The sequence below is a fragment of the Camelus ferus genome, chromosome 3 (genome assembly GCF_009834535.1).
Source record: "Camelus ferus isolate YT-003-E chromosome 3, BCGSAC_Cfer_1.0, whole genome shotgun sequence".
In the NCBI taxonomy this organism is placed as follows: Eukaryota; Metazoa; Chordata; class Mammalia; order Artiodactyla; family Camelidae; genus Camelus; species Camelus ferus.
Window position 1 is genome coordinate 24,792,295 of NC_045698.1, and position 14,410 is coordinate 24,806,704.

The 14,410-nt window shown below is 41.2% G+C and overlaps 1 protein-coding gene across 1 annotated transcript in view; it reads left to right on the top strand.

Annotated features, from left to right (window-relative positions):
• The window catches only part of SPEF2 (sperm flagellar 2), a 156,838-nt gene that overhangs the window by 125,569 nt on the left and 16,859 nt on the right, over window positions 1-14,410 (top strand). Inside the window, exons 31-32 of the mRNA XM_032470906.1 lie at window positions 9,517-9,623; window positions 10,320-10,502. Of these exons, the coding sequence (XP_032326797.1) occupies window positions 9,517-9,623; window positions 10,320-10,502 (290 nt within the window). The remainder of the gene's footprint in view (window positions 1-9,516; window positions 9,624-10,319; window positions 10,503-14,410) is intronic.

Genomic DNA, 14,410 nt, shown 5'->3' on the forward strand with positions numbered 1-14,410 from the left:
ATTTTGTGATAAAATACTTTGGAGGGAGGAACTGAAAGAAGTCAACAGTGATGTAATGGCAAAGATACAGCGGCTATTTAAAGTTGGGGGAGCAGCCACTAGAAAACGTGTAGAATGAAGAATGAGTGTGGTTGCTCGAGGGAAGGTTAGGGACTGCTCTGCTTCTCCTTCCCCAGCTGCATGAATTGCAGGAAAACAGGTACAGAGGCCTCCTCTGTCTGGGGAACCACCTCCACCCACCCCAGCTGGCGAGTTAACCCAGGTTTAAGAATAACAGTAGTAATTAATGCAGAATTTACAAAGCTATCCAATCCCATGGAACTGGGGGATCTTGATGGATCAAAATGAGTTACAGACTATAAGCAAAGAGCCTGAACCCTTTGTTATTAGCTCAGTTACCCTGTTTGAAAAAATATACATTGCATATGGTGCTTCTTAAGTATCGGGTAGTCTATCAATAGAAATGATACTCAATGTTGTCATTTTGCTAATGTATAAAGGGAAGCAGAATAATCATTCCATTTTCTGCATCCCAGAGTCACAGAATTAGAGGTTCTCTGATGCCGTCTTAGAAGTCAGGCAGGGAATGCTGACTTTGTCCCTCTGTGAGGAAGTCCAGGAATTACCACCCACCCCTTCTCCCGGTTCACCTGGTCCCCAAAAGCATCCTCTGACTTTAGTCTTTCTTCCTCATTCTTGCAATTGTTGTTCACTGCCTTAAATCTTTTGCATGAATTTTTTTTTGGTCATACTCCTTCTAAGATACCTTCCATGGTATTTACCCTAGAAATCTGTAATTTCAAAACATGATCTTAGTTGAGGTGGTAGCAGTTTGAAAGCACAGAGCATCTGGCTGAAAGTGGTACATTTCTAAATGCGTAATCCTTAAAACCTCCTGCTTAAACTTGAACACTGCCATTATTTCTAAGCCAAGACATATGAGCATTTCCTTATACTATTTCATATTTGCCAATGCAGCCTATGATATCTAGGATGTAAGCTTCGAGCTCACTAAAATATATTAAAATCTGATTAGTAGGTGAATTTTTCTACAAAAAAGCACCCATATTTGCACATAATAGTCATTATGTTACTAGGCCCATAGTAAGATTTTTTTAGCAAATTCACAAAGAGTGTTAATGTTGTTAAGTTACACTTTGTGACTTTTAATTATGCTACATAAATGAAATTATTGAGGAAAATGGATAATCTTTCATTTAAAAATGACTGAATAAATACTTGTGAGTAGCTGGTATCATGATATTAATGGAAAAAACTAAAGCTTAAGAAGTTTTTCTGAGTGTTGGTTAACCCCCACGGAAATTAAAAGTCTTCATTAAGATAGTCCTTACTGAAAACGATGTAAAATTGAAAATGCATCATATACTGGAATGCTTATGTTTATCACTCCTTTCCTGGTCAGATTCTGCCACTTGTGATAATTCTGAATCTCCTTTAGTAAGGGTAGTCATTAGACATAAAATATCATTTGTTGATTGTCACAAATGTGCTAGGAAAAAAAAAGTCATCTTACACGTGATAATCACACAAGATCTTGCAAAACATAAGGAAATAGCCTGTCGTGGTAGCATTTTTCTTGCCACCCAGCAAAGATCTATACTTAGAATTTAGGAGCAGCTTAGGTAGGAGACAGCCTGAATTACCAGGTGTGTTATGCATGGACTGTCCCAGGAACCGTTCCCATGAGTATACGCCCAGCACAGAGGGATTCAGTGAGCATTTCCTGGATTACGGCAATAGCCAACATCGGCATGGCATCAGGCCTCACGTGTCAGGCCTCAAGCCAGCATTTCCATGTAAATTCACTTCTTCTCCATTGCTGGATGAGTAAGCAGACCCAGCCATGGGTAAGAAGAGTCATACGGCTCCTTCCAAATCCACTTCTTGTCCAATGACTGTAATTGGATCTTGAACAAGTTGTTTAACACCTTTCAGTCTCACTTTCCTCATCTGGAAAATGGGATATTTCAAGGGGTTGTTATGAGCCTTAAATTAACTAATACATGTAAAGTGCTTTAAAAGTGTCTGGCACATAGCATGTGCAATTTAAGTGTGATGTAAGCCATTATCACTTGATTATATAATTACAGTAACATTATATTATTATATAATATATAACATTTTACAATATTGATACTAACGATGCTTATGATTATCCAAAATGTTAGCTCCATTGCTGAGGGTGCACACACCCTAATAGGCACCTGCAGCATTGCCCGAGAACAATTCCAGAAAAAAAAAAAAAATCGCAACAGCTGGTGGAATTGAACCATGAGGAACGTGACCCCCTGGGGACCTTAAGAATACAAAACCAAAACACTCATTTTATGTAAGCTCTGGGTGGGTACATCTCGTCCCAAACACCAAGTGCCAAGCACGTCAGGAAGACAGCCTTTCTCCAATGGGAGCAATTTGAAGTCTGTGGAAACTGGAACACTTTAGCCGTGTTCCAATGTCCCCACTTAAACCACAAGAACTCCTTTTCCTTGTCAGCCCATCAGTACTCCATGTAACACCTGTAGAGATTTGGTTCTTAACAGTTTTGGCTTCTACTGAGAGGCTATTTGGAGAGCATACCATCCCACAAATTCTGTACCCTTTCCTCCAAAGAGAGGCAGCATTCAGTTGTTCGAGTCCCTTAGCTTTGTTCTAAAAACTGACAAGGGCCCCTCCTTCCGGCCCCTTTTGGAGATCTTTAGACTCAGCGACTGGTCTGAGACAAGTTCAAGAACTCTCAGCTGCAGTGGCTTAACAAGATCACTCAGTGATATGGTTTTTACAGGAATTCAAAGGAGGAAGTAGTTATTGCCGCCCGTGTGTGTCAGCAAAGGGTTTAACCCGTGGGAAGCTTCTGGACAGACGCTTCCAGGAAGAGAAGCAGGGCAGGGTCTTCCAGGCACAGGTGAAAATGGAATCGACATCGAGATTTTGAGGTTGCATGACGTATTTAGGGAACAGGCAACAGACCAGCTAAGGCAAGTGGCGGGAAGCTAGGCCTCAAAGAGCTGGTGGCTGAGTTGTGAAGTCTCAAGTGGCCCTCAGAGGACATGCAGGAGAGATTATCAAAGTCATTTAGAGCCAAAGGACTTGGAGAGTGGATTAGTGGGAGAATGAGGCTGTGTCTGAGAGCAGCGGACGCTCCCGTCTCCGCACAGAGCCTCCACGCACGAACCGAGAGGCAACGGGGAGGGCACCTGGGTTGTTGTCTGAAAGAAGTAACTAGAAAGTTTGGGGGGTTTCCTAAGCTTAGTGTCTCTGAGAAAATTCTAAAACTATGATACTCTATGTTTGCAGGTAAGGAAGCCCCCTCTTGATCTGAAAAGTCTTTAAAGTAGTCTGACATCTACAAAGATCAAGAAATACAGCAATGTTTCCTAGGAGAGGTGTGAGAGAGAAGGATCAATGTTATTAACAGGAGTATCTCACCAGGGGGGTATTAGAGGAAAAAGAAGTGAGGCCGCCAGGTGCCCTGCGGGTCCCTCAGCTGGTGAGCTCCTGCTCGCCCAGATTCAGGTCACGGACGTGCAGTATGAATTGAGAAGCCTTTGGACCCGGTGAAACTGCGGTGGGCACAGGCTCAGGAGGAAACATGTTCCTGTGAAGCCAAAGAATTTATTAGGCGAATGAAAGCATGTGCTCCGAATTCGAGATAGCACCTTCTGGGAAATCTGTCCATGAAACCGAAAACATAAATATCAGCTAAATCAGTAGTGAAAGTTAAAGACTTTTCCTTTAGCGACATGATTTCTGCTTTTTTCACACGTTCATGCATGTCCACCAAGGTTCCTGTGTGTAGAGAAGGCCCTGAAGGCCGAGGGTGGGAGACGTGGAAGTTACCCCACATGCAGGTAAGAAACGGAGGCAGGAGGGAGGTTTGTTTTCAATGAGCACAGAAACATCTAGGATTTGGAAAAATCCTTCAAACAAACAAACAAACAAACAACCCAGGGCTTTGTTTTAACAACAACCGCAGAGACTGGTTAAAAGGCAAGCTAGAAGTTAAGTGCAAATAGAATAAGAAAGGCAGAGGCAGACTGACTAAAGGCAAAGGTTTTCAATTCAAAGATGTTAAGAGATAAGAGACTAAGAAAAGCAATTAGGAAAGATTGATTTTCTTACACGTCTACCTAGTGCTCAGCCCTCGCCTCGCACATTCTGGAGCAAAGAGGTAGGTGTGTTTCTGTCTAGAAGAGCTCAAAGTCCAGTCGAGGAGTGAAAGCCTGGGGCCCTAAAACAGGGCAGGGAAACACCGAGTGTGTGTGTCAACACGAGGAGTTTTAATATAACGTCACAGAAGCACACAGTCCAGGTTTCACTGTGCCATGAAATAGCAGTGTCGTCAAATGAGCAGAAGGTGAAGGCAGAGAGAGGGATGGTTGGTTGGTCTAAGCCATCTGTGTTCTGGGAGAAACTGTATTTTAGGACAATTTGTGGAACTTTAATAATTCTGTCCTTTTGTCCAGATAAATAAATATCCTTTTTTTGTGGCAAATAATCAAATGATTGTAAAAAATTAGACCTTTGGGGAAAAGAAACAGATGAAGCATTCAGCACAGCTCCTTTCCAGAACCACCTGAGAAGGGCACCCTTTTGGAGCAAGTGGGCCATGTCACCGCCAGAGAAGGCAGGACTGAGGCGGGAGGGAAGAGGTGTCCCAAGCAAATCCTGCAAAAAGCAGTGTCCCTCTCCTGCGTGGAGACAGATTCTAGAATGAAAAAGACCACAGCATTCTTTGCCCATAGGAGAAACCTGTAATGTGAAGTGTGTAAACTTGGGGGGCTCTGGAGTCAGAGTGCCTGCTAGTTAACCTCTCTGTGCCTTAGAGTTTTTTAATCCATAAAATGGCTAGTGATACTAATAATTGGTCCCTTTTCTGAACTATAAAATAGAGATACTGGTTTAGGAGGATTAAATGATAGAAAGCACTTGGAGCACTAGCCAGAATGCCTGCTAAGTAGTGAAAACTCACTAGAATTTTTCCAGAAATGAGTATATGTGGAGGGGCAGGGATTAGGCAAAACTGAGGGGAGGCATTGATGATTACTTAAAATAACAACATGGAGTTATTTTAAAGACAGGGAGCCTCCAGATGGTGTGATTCGAGTCACTGAAAAGCAGAAAAGGCCACGGATACTTGACCATTACCTTCCAAAGAGGAACAACCAGTTTTTAAAAATTTGGCTTAAAAAGTACCCTTGGCTTGTATATGATGAGATTCTAAATCTTATGTTCTGTGACCTGTGTCGTAAGCATGGAATGAAGTCAAGGGGAAACCAAGTGAGTCTTTTTTACGGCACCGACAACTTCAGGACCGAATTTCTCAATGCACATCATCTCAGCGAGGCTCACGCCAGAGCTTCCCTAGTGGAAGCGACAAGCGGTTCTCCAGTGGGCAGAGCCACCACGGAGCTGATGGTGAGGACCATGAGCAAGGTGACCCTCGGGAGGGTGGAGAACCTGTTCAGGTCCTACCATGTTATCACCAAGACCGGACATCCCCTCAAAGATTTTATCTGGATGTGCACACTGGACGACATGAAGGGCATTGATATTGGCCCGGTGTTCAGAACTAACAAATCAGCGAGAACGTTTACATATTTTATTGCCGAAGTAGAACGGAGAACGCTAAGAGAGAAATTAGAAAAAAGTAAGTTCTTCTCCGTCATCAGTGATGGGCTCACAGACAGTTCCATCCAGGAAGCTGAACGCGTGTACGTACAGTTTGCCCACGCAGGCAAAGTGCATTGCCAAATCGTCGGGGTGCAGATGGTGGAAAAGAAGGATCCTCTGTCAATAAAAAATGCCATTGAGAAAACTCTGGAGAGAAATCTTCAACTTCGGCTGTCGAACCAAGACTGGGCAAAGAAGCTGGTTGGTTTTGGAAGTGATGGTGCCTCCGGCTCAGAGGCAGAAAACAGCAGCGGGGTGGCCCTGCTTTTAAAAGAAATCCAGCCATGTGTGCTGGCTGTTTACTGCTTTCCACATCACCTTGAGCTATCGTACAAGGCAGTGTTCCAGAGCGTTCTCCTGTACAACCACGTCAGAGACCTTCTCCAGAGCATTTATTACTTCTATCGTAATTCTCCTCTTCACAAGAGTTCTCTGATGGCTGCTTTCAAAGGCCTTCACATTCGGCCTGTGGTGCCCTCTCCAGTAGGAGGTGGGAGGTGGCTTCAGGGATTACAGGCTGCCCTCCAGAACTTTCTCAAGGGATATCCAGCAATTGTCCAGCAACTGCATTCGGTAAGGAATTTTGAAATACCATGCTATTTTAGTTTTTCAGAATGAAGAGAATACTTTTTACTGAGCAATTTGAAATAATAACTTTGAGAAAGATAAACCACTATTTTATCTTCCACCTGTGTTACAGACAGACGAAAGCAGAAATGATACCAGTCATCAGAAAGCCAAAGAACTTCTAGACTTCCTTCTCCAAGCAGATGTTGTTAAATTTGTCCACTTCTTGGTGGATGTCATTAATATTCTCAGCATTCTGTCCCGGGTCACTCAAAACAGAAATTCCTCAATTGCTGATGTATTTGCCACCTTAGAGTCAACACTGGACATGCTCAGGATATATCAAACAAGGTGAGGTGTCAGCGATGATCTGAGGGTCTGTCAGACTAGACAGTTCAACTTGAGAAATCATTTGCTAGGTGCTTTTTCATTTAATTTGTCTATTTGGGGGGATTTTTTTTCCCTCCCCAGACCGGGGCCAAAAGAACGGAGGGTGGATTCAGTCACACACTTTCATGGTAACTGCCTTGGAGGAAAAGGAAACATTTCTGACGTGAGAAACACGGTTTTAACACATCTTATCAAGAGACTGCAAGGCTGTTTTAGAGATGCCAGCCAAGATGTGGTGAAGGCAACCACAATTGGAAGCTTTAAATTGTGGCCCACAAAGATCAATCAAAGTAACCTACCTTGCACGGGCTCTGAATCTGTTGTTCTTTGATTGTCTGTACAAATGTCTTTCAGATCTGTGACTTTTTTGTGTATTGATTGCAGAATTTGGAGAAGAAGAGGTGTCTGTCCTGATTGCACATTATGAACCAGTACTGGAAGCTGCCAAGGTGAAAATTGACGAAGTGGACACAGAATGGAGCATGTTGAAATTAGAGATTTACACTTGGTGAGATGGGTAACCTAGCTGATATTTACAAATATCTTATTTGGGAGTCTCAATCTTTTACATTTTTTTTTCATTTTCCCTCCTAGATTTCACAACGTCCGCAAATTGACCTGGGATTTGGTGAATTCTGTTTACTTCCACAAGTATCCAAACATCCTAACACTAGTTGATCTGGTGCTGAGCCTCCCGGCAAGTTCAGCGGAAGCAGAACGTGGCTTTAGTCAGTTGAAGTGCACCAAGTCCCAAATGCATGCCAAGGTCAAGGCTGAATGCATGACGGATCTCCTGATAATTCAGCTGAATTCTCCAGACATTAATAACTTTGACCCCAGGAAAGCCATTCGTTTATGGAATACAAGAACAGCATCTTCAACTGTTGACTCAAGACCTAATTCAGATTGTTCATCAAACTCAGAAAGCCATTATGAAAGTGATCAGTGATGTGACAAATGTTGACCTCTTCATTGAGCATAGCAAAAACAAAAGCAAAAACAAAAACAAATCCTATTTTCAAAATCCTGAAACTTAAAATTCACTAATCTTCACATTGAAAATGAAAGGCATTTGGCATCTTCCAGACTTACAGAGCAAAAATCCAAAGATGGGTTTTCCTCTAACTTTCTAATTCTAGATGTCTATTCACACATGATTTCACATTCTTTGGGTGAAGTGTATACTTCTAAGCAATGGTGTTATTTTGATGTAATCCTTCTGAGAGATATTGCAGAGGGTTGCCAGACTAGGATTAGGATCTGAGTTCGTTTAGGCCTATTTTTCCTGGATAATTCTAAATGATGATTGCATTAGGTGACTAATTTACAACCAAATTGAAAGAGAGCTTTGTTTTGATCCTTAAACAAGATTTGTAAGCTTATCTGTTTCTGTTACTGCATTTTATGTGAAAGTCATTTCATGACATGCCTCGTTCATTTAAATAACAAGGCCAAAGATTAAAATAGTTGTCACATTTCACACTAAAGCCCCCAGATAAATCATTCCTATATAAACTGAAAATATTTTCCTACAACACTTTGCATGCACCATAGCCAGTAGAGACAGTGGAAATATTTTACCTAACTACCAGAATTTTTAAATACTTTGAGCCTTTTCAGTTTCAATTGAGTTTATTTATGGTTTCATCTTGAGGAACATAAATGACTTATTTCTAACGTATCTGAAAACCAATGTGGTATCATATAAAGATCATTTTAACAAAAATTCCACTACCTGGGAAAGTGTTCTCATCTCTGTAAAATTGGATACTCAGGTTTGATCAAAACAGACAATTTATTTCTGAACAACCTACTGGATGGCTAGTTACATCAAAGAAAGGAAGATTCTGCTCTTGCTACCCAGAAAAGTATCTCAAACTTGTAAATTTGATTTGAACCACTGAAATTTTTTAAAGGACTGCTGTATTTTCCCAAAGGTTAGAGGAAATTATAAAGTTCATGCTGGACTTTAGAAATGCTAAAAACACAAATACAAGAAGAAAAACTTGAGATTCTACATCTATTTTTTACTCTTTTTATACCTAAACAAAGAAGAATAGCTCTATAATCTGGACTGGAAAGATACCCCAATACATGTAAGAGTGTCTCCTGGCTGTAGAAGGTACCTCTGCTATAGGAGTTAGGCATTTTTTAAGTAGATGCATTTATTTTGCTTCCTTACTTCTTTTTTTAATGCATGTGCATGCAACTTTAAGTGAGCAACAGCCTAAACAGACTCAAAGTAGATTAGTGTTCAAGAGCAAAGTGTTTAAAAGGTTAGTGATTTTTTAAAAAAGAAGTTAGTGATCTTTTATAAAATATGTCAGAATATTTGAGCCAATTAGATGATTAAATTAGCACTTCCAATCCAGTAGTCTCCCTACAGTTATAAAAACAAATATATTCTGACTTAAAAAAGTAAAATGAGGATAAATGTGTTACCTTGATCACAGTGGTGATTTGCATGCATTTGAAACACCTTTATCCCATATTTACCAAAACGTTTTACTCTTGTGCCCTCCTGTATAATAGAAACCCTTGGGGTCTTTTTTTTTTTTTAATTCAACCTATTCTGAGTAAAAGTTCAAAGACTCCAAACTAAAATATAAAGTCTCGGTATTCTGTGCAATCTGGAATGATTTATTATTCAGCCAAGTAATAAACTGAGAAACAATAATGAGAGAGCATCAGGAAACTGATTGTTATTTTTAGGTGTTCAGACTGTCTTCTGTTTCTCTAAGGGTTACAGTTTTAAATTATATGGAAAAAGTAATTACATGAATATCCATTATTCATTCTACTTTAGCAAAAGAAACAAATCCCTGCCATGTAATAAAAACTGAAAAGATATTTTTCATTGTATTGTAGGCATAATAGGACATAAAGCATTTGCCGACATTCTGCTGGATTTGATAACCCTCAACCTTGGAACAAACAACTTTCCTAATAGTTGGATGCACCTCACTCAACCTGAAGTAAGCTTCATTTTTGTTGGGGTTTCAAGTTTTGAGCATTCTTCTTGTTTGATCAATAAGTCAGTAATTTTAAAATAACCCATACCTGCACAGTATCTGACATTTAGCAGGCAGCCAGTAGGACCTGAATGAACTACAAGTTCAGATCATAGTGTGCACATGCTCAGTTTGGAAAATGAGCGATGATGCTGACTGTCGATGAAACGTTACAGAGACCATGAGGCTCCACCCATGAGTTCGTACCTATTACCACCGGATGCAATGAGCCTAACTAGTAATAGTAGGCGATTCTGGCAGTTCCTTCTCTGCATCACATTCTGTTCCTTAGGAATGCATCAGGAGACGAAGGGGTTAAGGAGTATTTCCCTACAAGCAGTGGAGCCCTGGTAACCATCCTCTTCATTCCTCCTCTGTTGAAAAGGTGCAAAGTGTACCACAGTTGCAAGTGTTAATTTGTTGCGTAACAGTAAGCAGAAAATACAAATATCGAGGAAATGAGGAATGAAACACTTTCCAGGTTCTGTCTGGTGTGGATCGGTTGGTAGGACCTGAGGGAACAAAAGTCAGAACTCGCTCTACTGGCCAAGCTAAAACCTTACTTCCTTCATCGAAATCTTTTACTAAGAAACATGAGGAGGTAGAGGGTCACCCAAGAGTCATACAAATATTCCATTGGCATTTCCTGTTTTCTTCTAGTTGCAGGAGTTAGCATCTTTATTGGCCATAAACTCAGAGTTCGTGGACTGGCGGAAATTCTTGTTATTAACGGCACTGCCTTGGCCCATCCCTCTGGAGGAGGAGCTCCTGGAGACCCTGCAGAGGTTCAAGGCTGTGGATGAGGAGCAGCTGGGCACAGTCACTTTCGAGCAGTATATGCAGGTTGCTACCAGCCAGCAGCTAGTGACACTGATCATACCAGAGTGCTTTTGACCTAAGAAGTGTATTATTCGCTGACTTCACAATGCCAGGGATCCTGGCCCATGTCTAGGCTCCCAGGGACAGCACAGGCACTGTCAGGTCCCAGGCAGAAGTCTGGCTTCCATCCCCAGGGAAGGGTCTGAAAGAGTCAGAACTGCTTGGAGGGCTAAAAGTTCTGAAAGAAGTCACACAAACTTCATTGTCCTCCTGAGCAGTTTCTAGATCGTTCTTAACCTTGGCTGTACATCAGAAGCACCTACAGAGCTTTTAATAAACCCATTGCTCAAGACCTAATATTCTGGGAGTAGCAACAACAGTTGCAATGAACACAGGAAAAGGGGCATTTTTTTTTCCTTCAGTCAAGAGTGTGGTGAATGATTAGATGGTTTCAGACAAGTTGAGTTTGAAATGTCTGTGGGAAATGCAAGACAGAAACATCCCATCTGATATGGCAGATGGAGAAACAAGTCACTACCACATAGACAGTTGTTAAATTTATGAATGGACAAGATCACCCGGAGGAAGTGTGTAAAATGATGGATAATCCAGTAAGGGGATACCTGACTTGCAGGTAGGATGTATCCGGTGACCTTCAGCAGAGTAATTTTGATGGAGTACAGAACACAAATTGCAGAGGGTAGATGAAATGAATAGGTCTTAGGAAGTGCAGGTAAGAGTAGTCAATTCATTTTGAGAAGTTTGAGTGAGGAAGGAGTGAGAATGGAATGCCATAACTAAGAAGGGCCTGAGTGACTTATTTATTTTCTCCTAATTGAACCCACCCTAGCACTCACCAAGTCACTTTGCTGGTAGATACGAAAGCTGGAAACTTTATAAGGTGCTAAATTTGAAACAGGGCAATGATCTCTGGGTACCTGTATCTCAGATAAATTTCATCATCGAAAGATCACATCCCCTCCTGCTTCTCTTTTCTTCCTTAATTAATGGAAGATGTGCTCATCGCCAGCCCTGAGATTCCCATGCGCACAGCTGAGCCAGAGGAAATGGCACTTACACACTGAGGAGGTTCTTCAAGGCTGATTAAGAAAGGTGCCTAGCTGACTGGGCTCTGATTTGCTTCCCAAGTAGAGCAATTTGTGGGTTCTTTCATTGTGCTTGATCTGGACTTACAACTTGCAAAAGTGCTTTTGTTTAAAACATAAACATCAGAGAAAAACATATTCTATTTTGTTGTCAGCTTAAGATTTTAAAAAGTGGGCACTTGTGAAAATACCAGCCTTCGCTCTTTACAGTTTATGCCAATTAACACAGGATATTGATTTAAACATCTTTTTGCACAAACATGAGATGAACACAGGTGTTGGAAATTTGCACCAAAGCGCTGAGCAAAACCAGAAAGCTCCCTTACCAAAGGTATGAATTTCTTAGAGAAAGTTGGTCACTGCATTAAATTGAAACTCAGAAATACCTATTAGAACACCTCCTGTGTTTTGGGAGCAGTTGATTTCTGAGCTCTGACCTCTCCCCTGGCCCACCCATCCCCACTCCTCAGGAGGCCCGGGACAAGAAGGCCCTTTGGAGAGGCCCTCTAGACCTCCCCACGTGACTCACAGATTTCCAGCACTCACCAGATCACACCCACACAGGTCTTTATGGGAATGTCAGAACAGCTTCTAGGGCAAAATTTTATGGTTTGTCAGAAACGCCACCTTAGAATCGTAAAGTAATACATCTGCTTTGCTGAAATGAAGTCCTCCGGGGGGTGGGGGGAGGGCTCCCTACTCTGCCTTTTATTTTTTCTTTTTTCTTTTCTTTTGACTAATTACAAGTTCACCGCAACAGCCACTTAAGAGTGTGCTGATTTCCCCAGCTTCTAAAATGGAACGAGAGGCAGCATTTGCACAGCTCATCACGTTGGGGTCAAGAGGTTCTTGTCTTGTAGCAGAAAGAATTCAGAGACAAGAAAGCAAAGCAAGGATGTATTAAGAGATAGGTAGTACGCTCTCAAGAAAAGAGCAGGCAAACCCAGGTGGGCGGCTGCCCCGAGTTTCCCTGGCAAGCTCGTTATATGAGTGTAAAAATGAATGGGCAGAATATTCATTGGTGCGGAGGGGTTTGGGGTCATCTTTCCTGATCTTCATCCCAGCTCCACCTTCCCAGGTGGGGAGGAGGGATTTTTCATCCTTATTTAGTCTTGATTGGGAAGTTGGATGAGGTCATAATGAACAAAAGTTTACATTCAGATGGTGGGGATTCCTGCCTGCCCCACCCTTCTGCCTCCAGGACATGTATCAACCCAGAAGGTATGTTTTTTATTAGTCCAGAGGATCCTGTTTTTCTTGGTCTGTCCCAGGACCCCTGTTGTTTACAAGATGTATGATTGTCTATCATTTGCCCATGTCCCCCTTTCTCTGCTCATATCTAGCTACCTGCCTGCTCTAATAGCCAAGCTGGGTACTTCAGCTAAGCAATGAGAGCGTAAGAGTGCATCTCATTTGCCTTTGCTCCCACCCCTGCTGCAGCTGTCACACGCTCGCCTGTGTCGCATGTGCACTTTTAGTCACACTCATGTAGAATTCTTTGATGTTGAACTCTCGGCTCATCGTCTGTCGGTGAGGGTGCCCGTTACTGTAAGGCTTGATGAGCCCGATGTTCTAGGGTCCAAACAGTGCGGCGCTTACTCTTTAAGGAAAAGTAAAATAATCTAAAATTCTTTGGCCCTGTTTCAGCAAAAGAGTATGAAGGACATTTCCATATTTTAAGGAGAAACCACCTGATTATCCAGTGAGACAGGATGTGGTTGACCGAACCTTGCTTTATGAATTTAAACCCAGCCCTACCATACACACTGAACTTTTCACATTGCTGAAATTTCAGGGATGACTTTTTAGAAAACATTAGTCGTTCTCTAATTCCATCCTCTTTTCTTTCTCAGGTGGGCCTCTTGTATGTGAAACACTTTGAAACAGTTTCCTAATCTATAAAATATCACCTTTAAAAAAAAAATCTAATATGAATGAATTCTTGGGTTTAAGAATCAGGGAAAATTCCTGTGCATTGAAACAATTTGGATATGAAATTGATGGTTGAAAAATGGGGGCAGGGTAGAATTCCTCTCTGTTTCTTTTCTTTTTTCTTTTTTTTCCTTTCTAGCTTCTTTTAGTATTTCCTCTTTATCACTGATTTTCAGCAAGTTGATTATTGTATTTCTCTCACTGTGGTTTTCGGCCCATTTCTTTTGCTTGGCGTTCACTGAGCTTGTTGAATATGTGGGTTTGTAGTTTTTGTCAAATTTGGAAAGTTGTCAGGATTTTTTTTTCCCAAATATTTTCTATGTAGCCCCATCCCTTCTCAAAATCCAATCACATGTTCGTCCCACGGCTCACTGATGCTTGATTCAGTTTTTTCCAGTCTTTTTTCCTCTCTGTTCTTTATTTTGCATTCGTAGCTACTTCTTCATCTTCCAGGTCACTGATCATTTCTTTTGCAGAGTCAAATATTATTAATACAATCCAGTGTATTTTTTATTTCAAATGTACTTTTTCTCTTGAAGTTTGTATCTTTTCATATATATCCTTCATTTCTTTCTTCATTGTGTGCATATTTCTCTATCTCCTTGAACAAATGAAATATATTTGGAATAGCTAAGTGAACGTTCTTGTCTGTTCATTCCGTTATCTGTGTATTTCTGTGTTTGTTTCTTCTGATTGATGTTTCTTCTGACTGTGGGTTAGATTTTCTGGCTTCTTTGGATGCCTAGTAACTTTATATAGGATGCCAGATGTTTTAATTTTACACTGTTAGGTACCAAATTTTATATACCTTGAAATATTGTCAGGCAAGCAGAAATGTTACTTGCAATCAGTTTTATCCTTCCAAGGTTGCATTAAGGTTTGTAAGGATGGGTC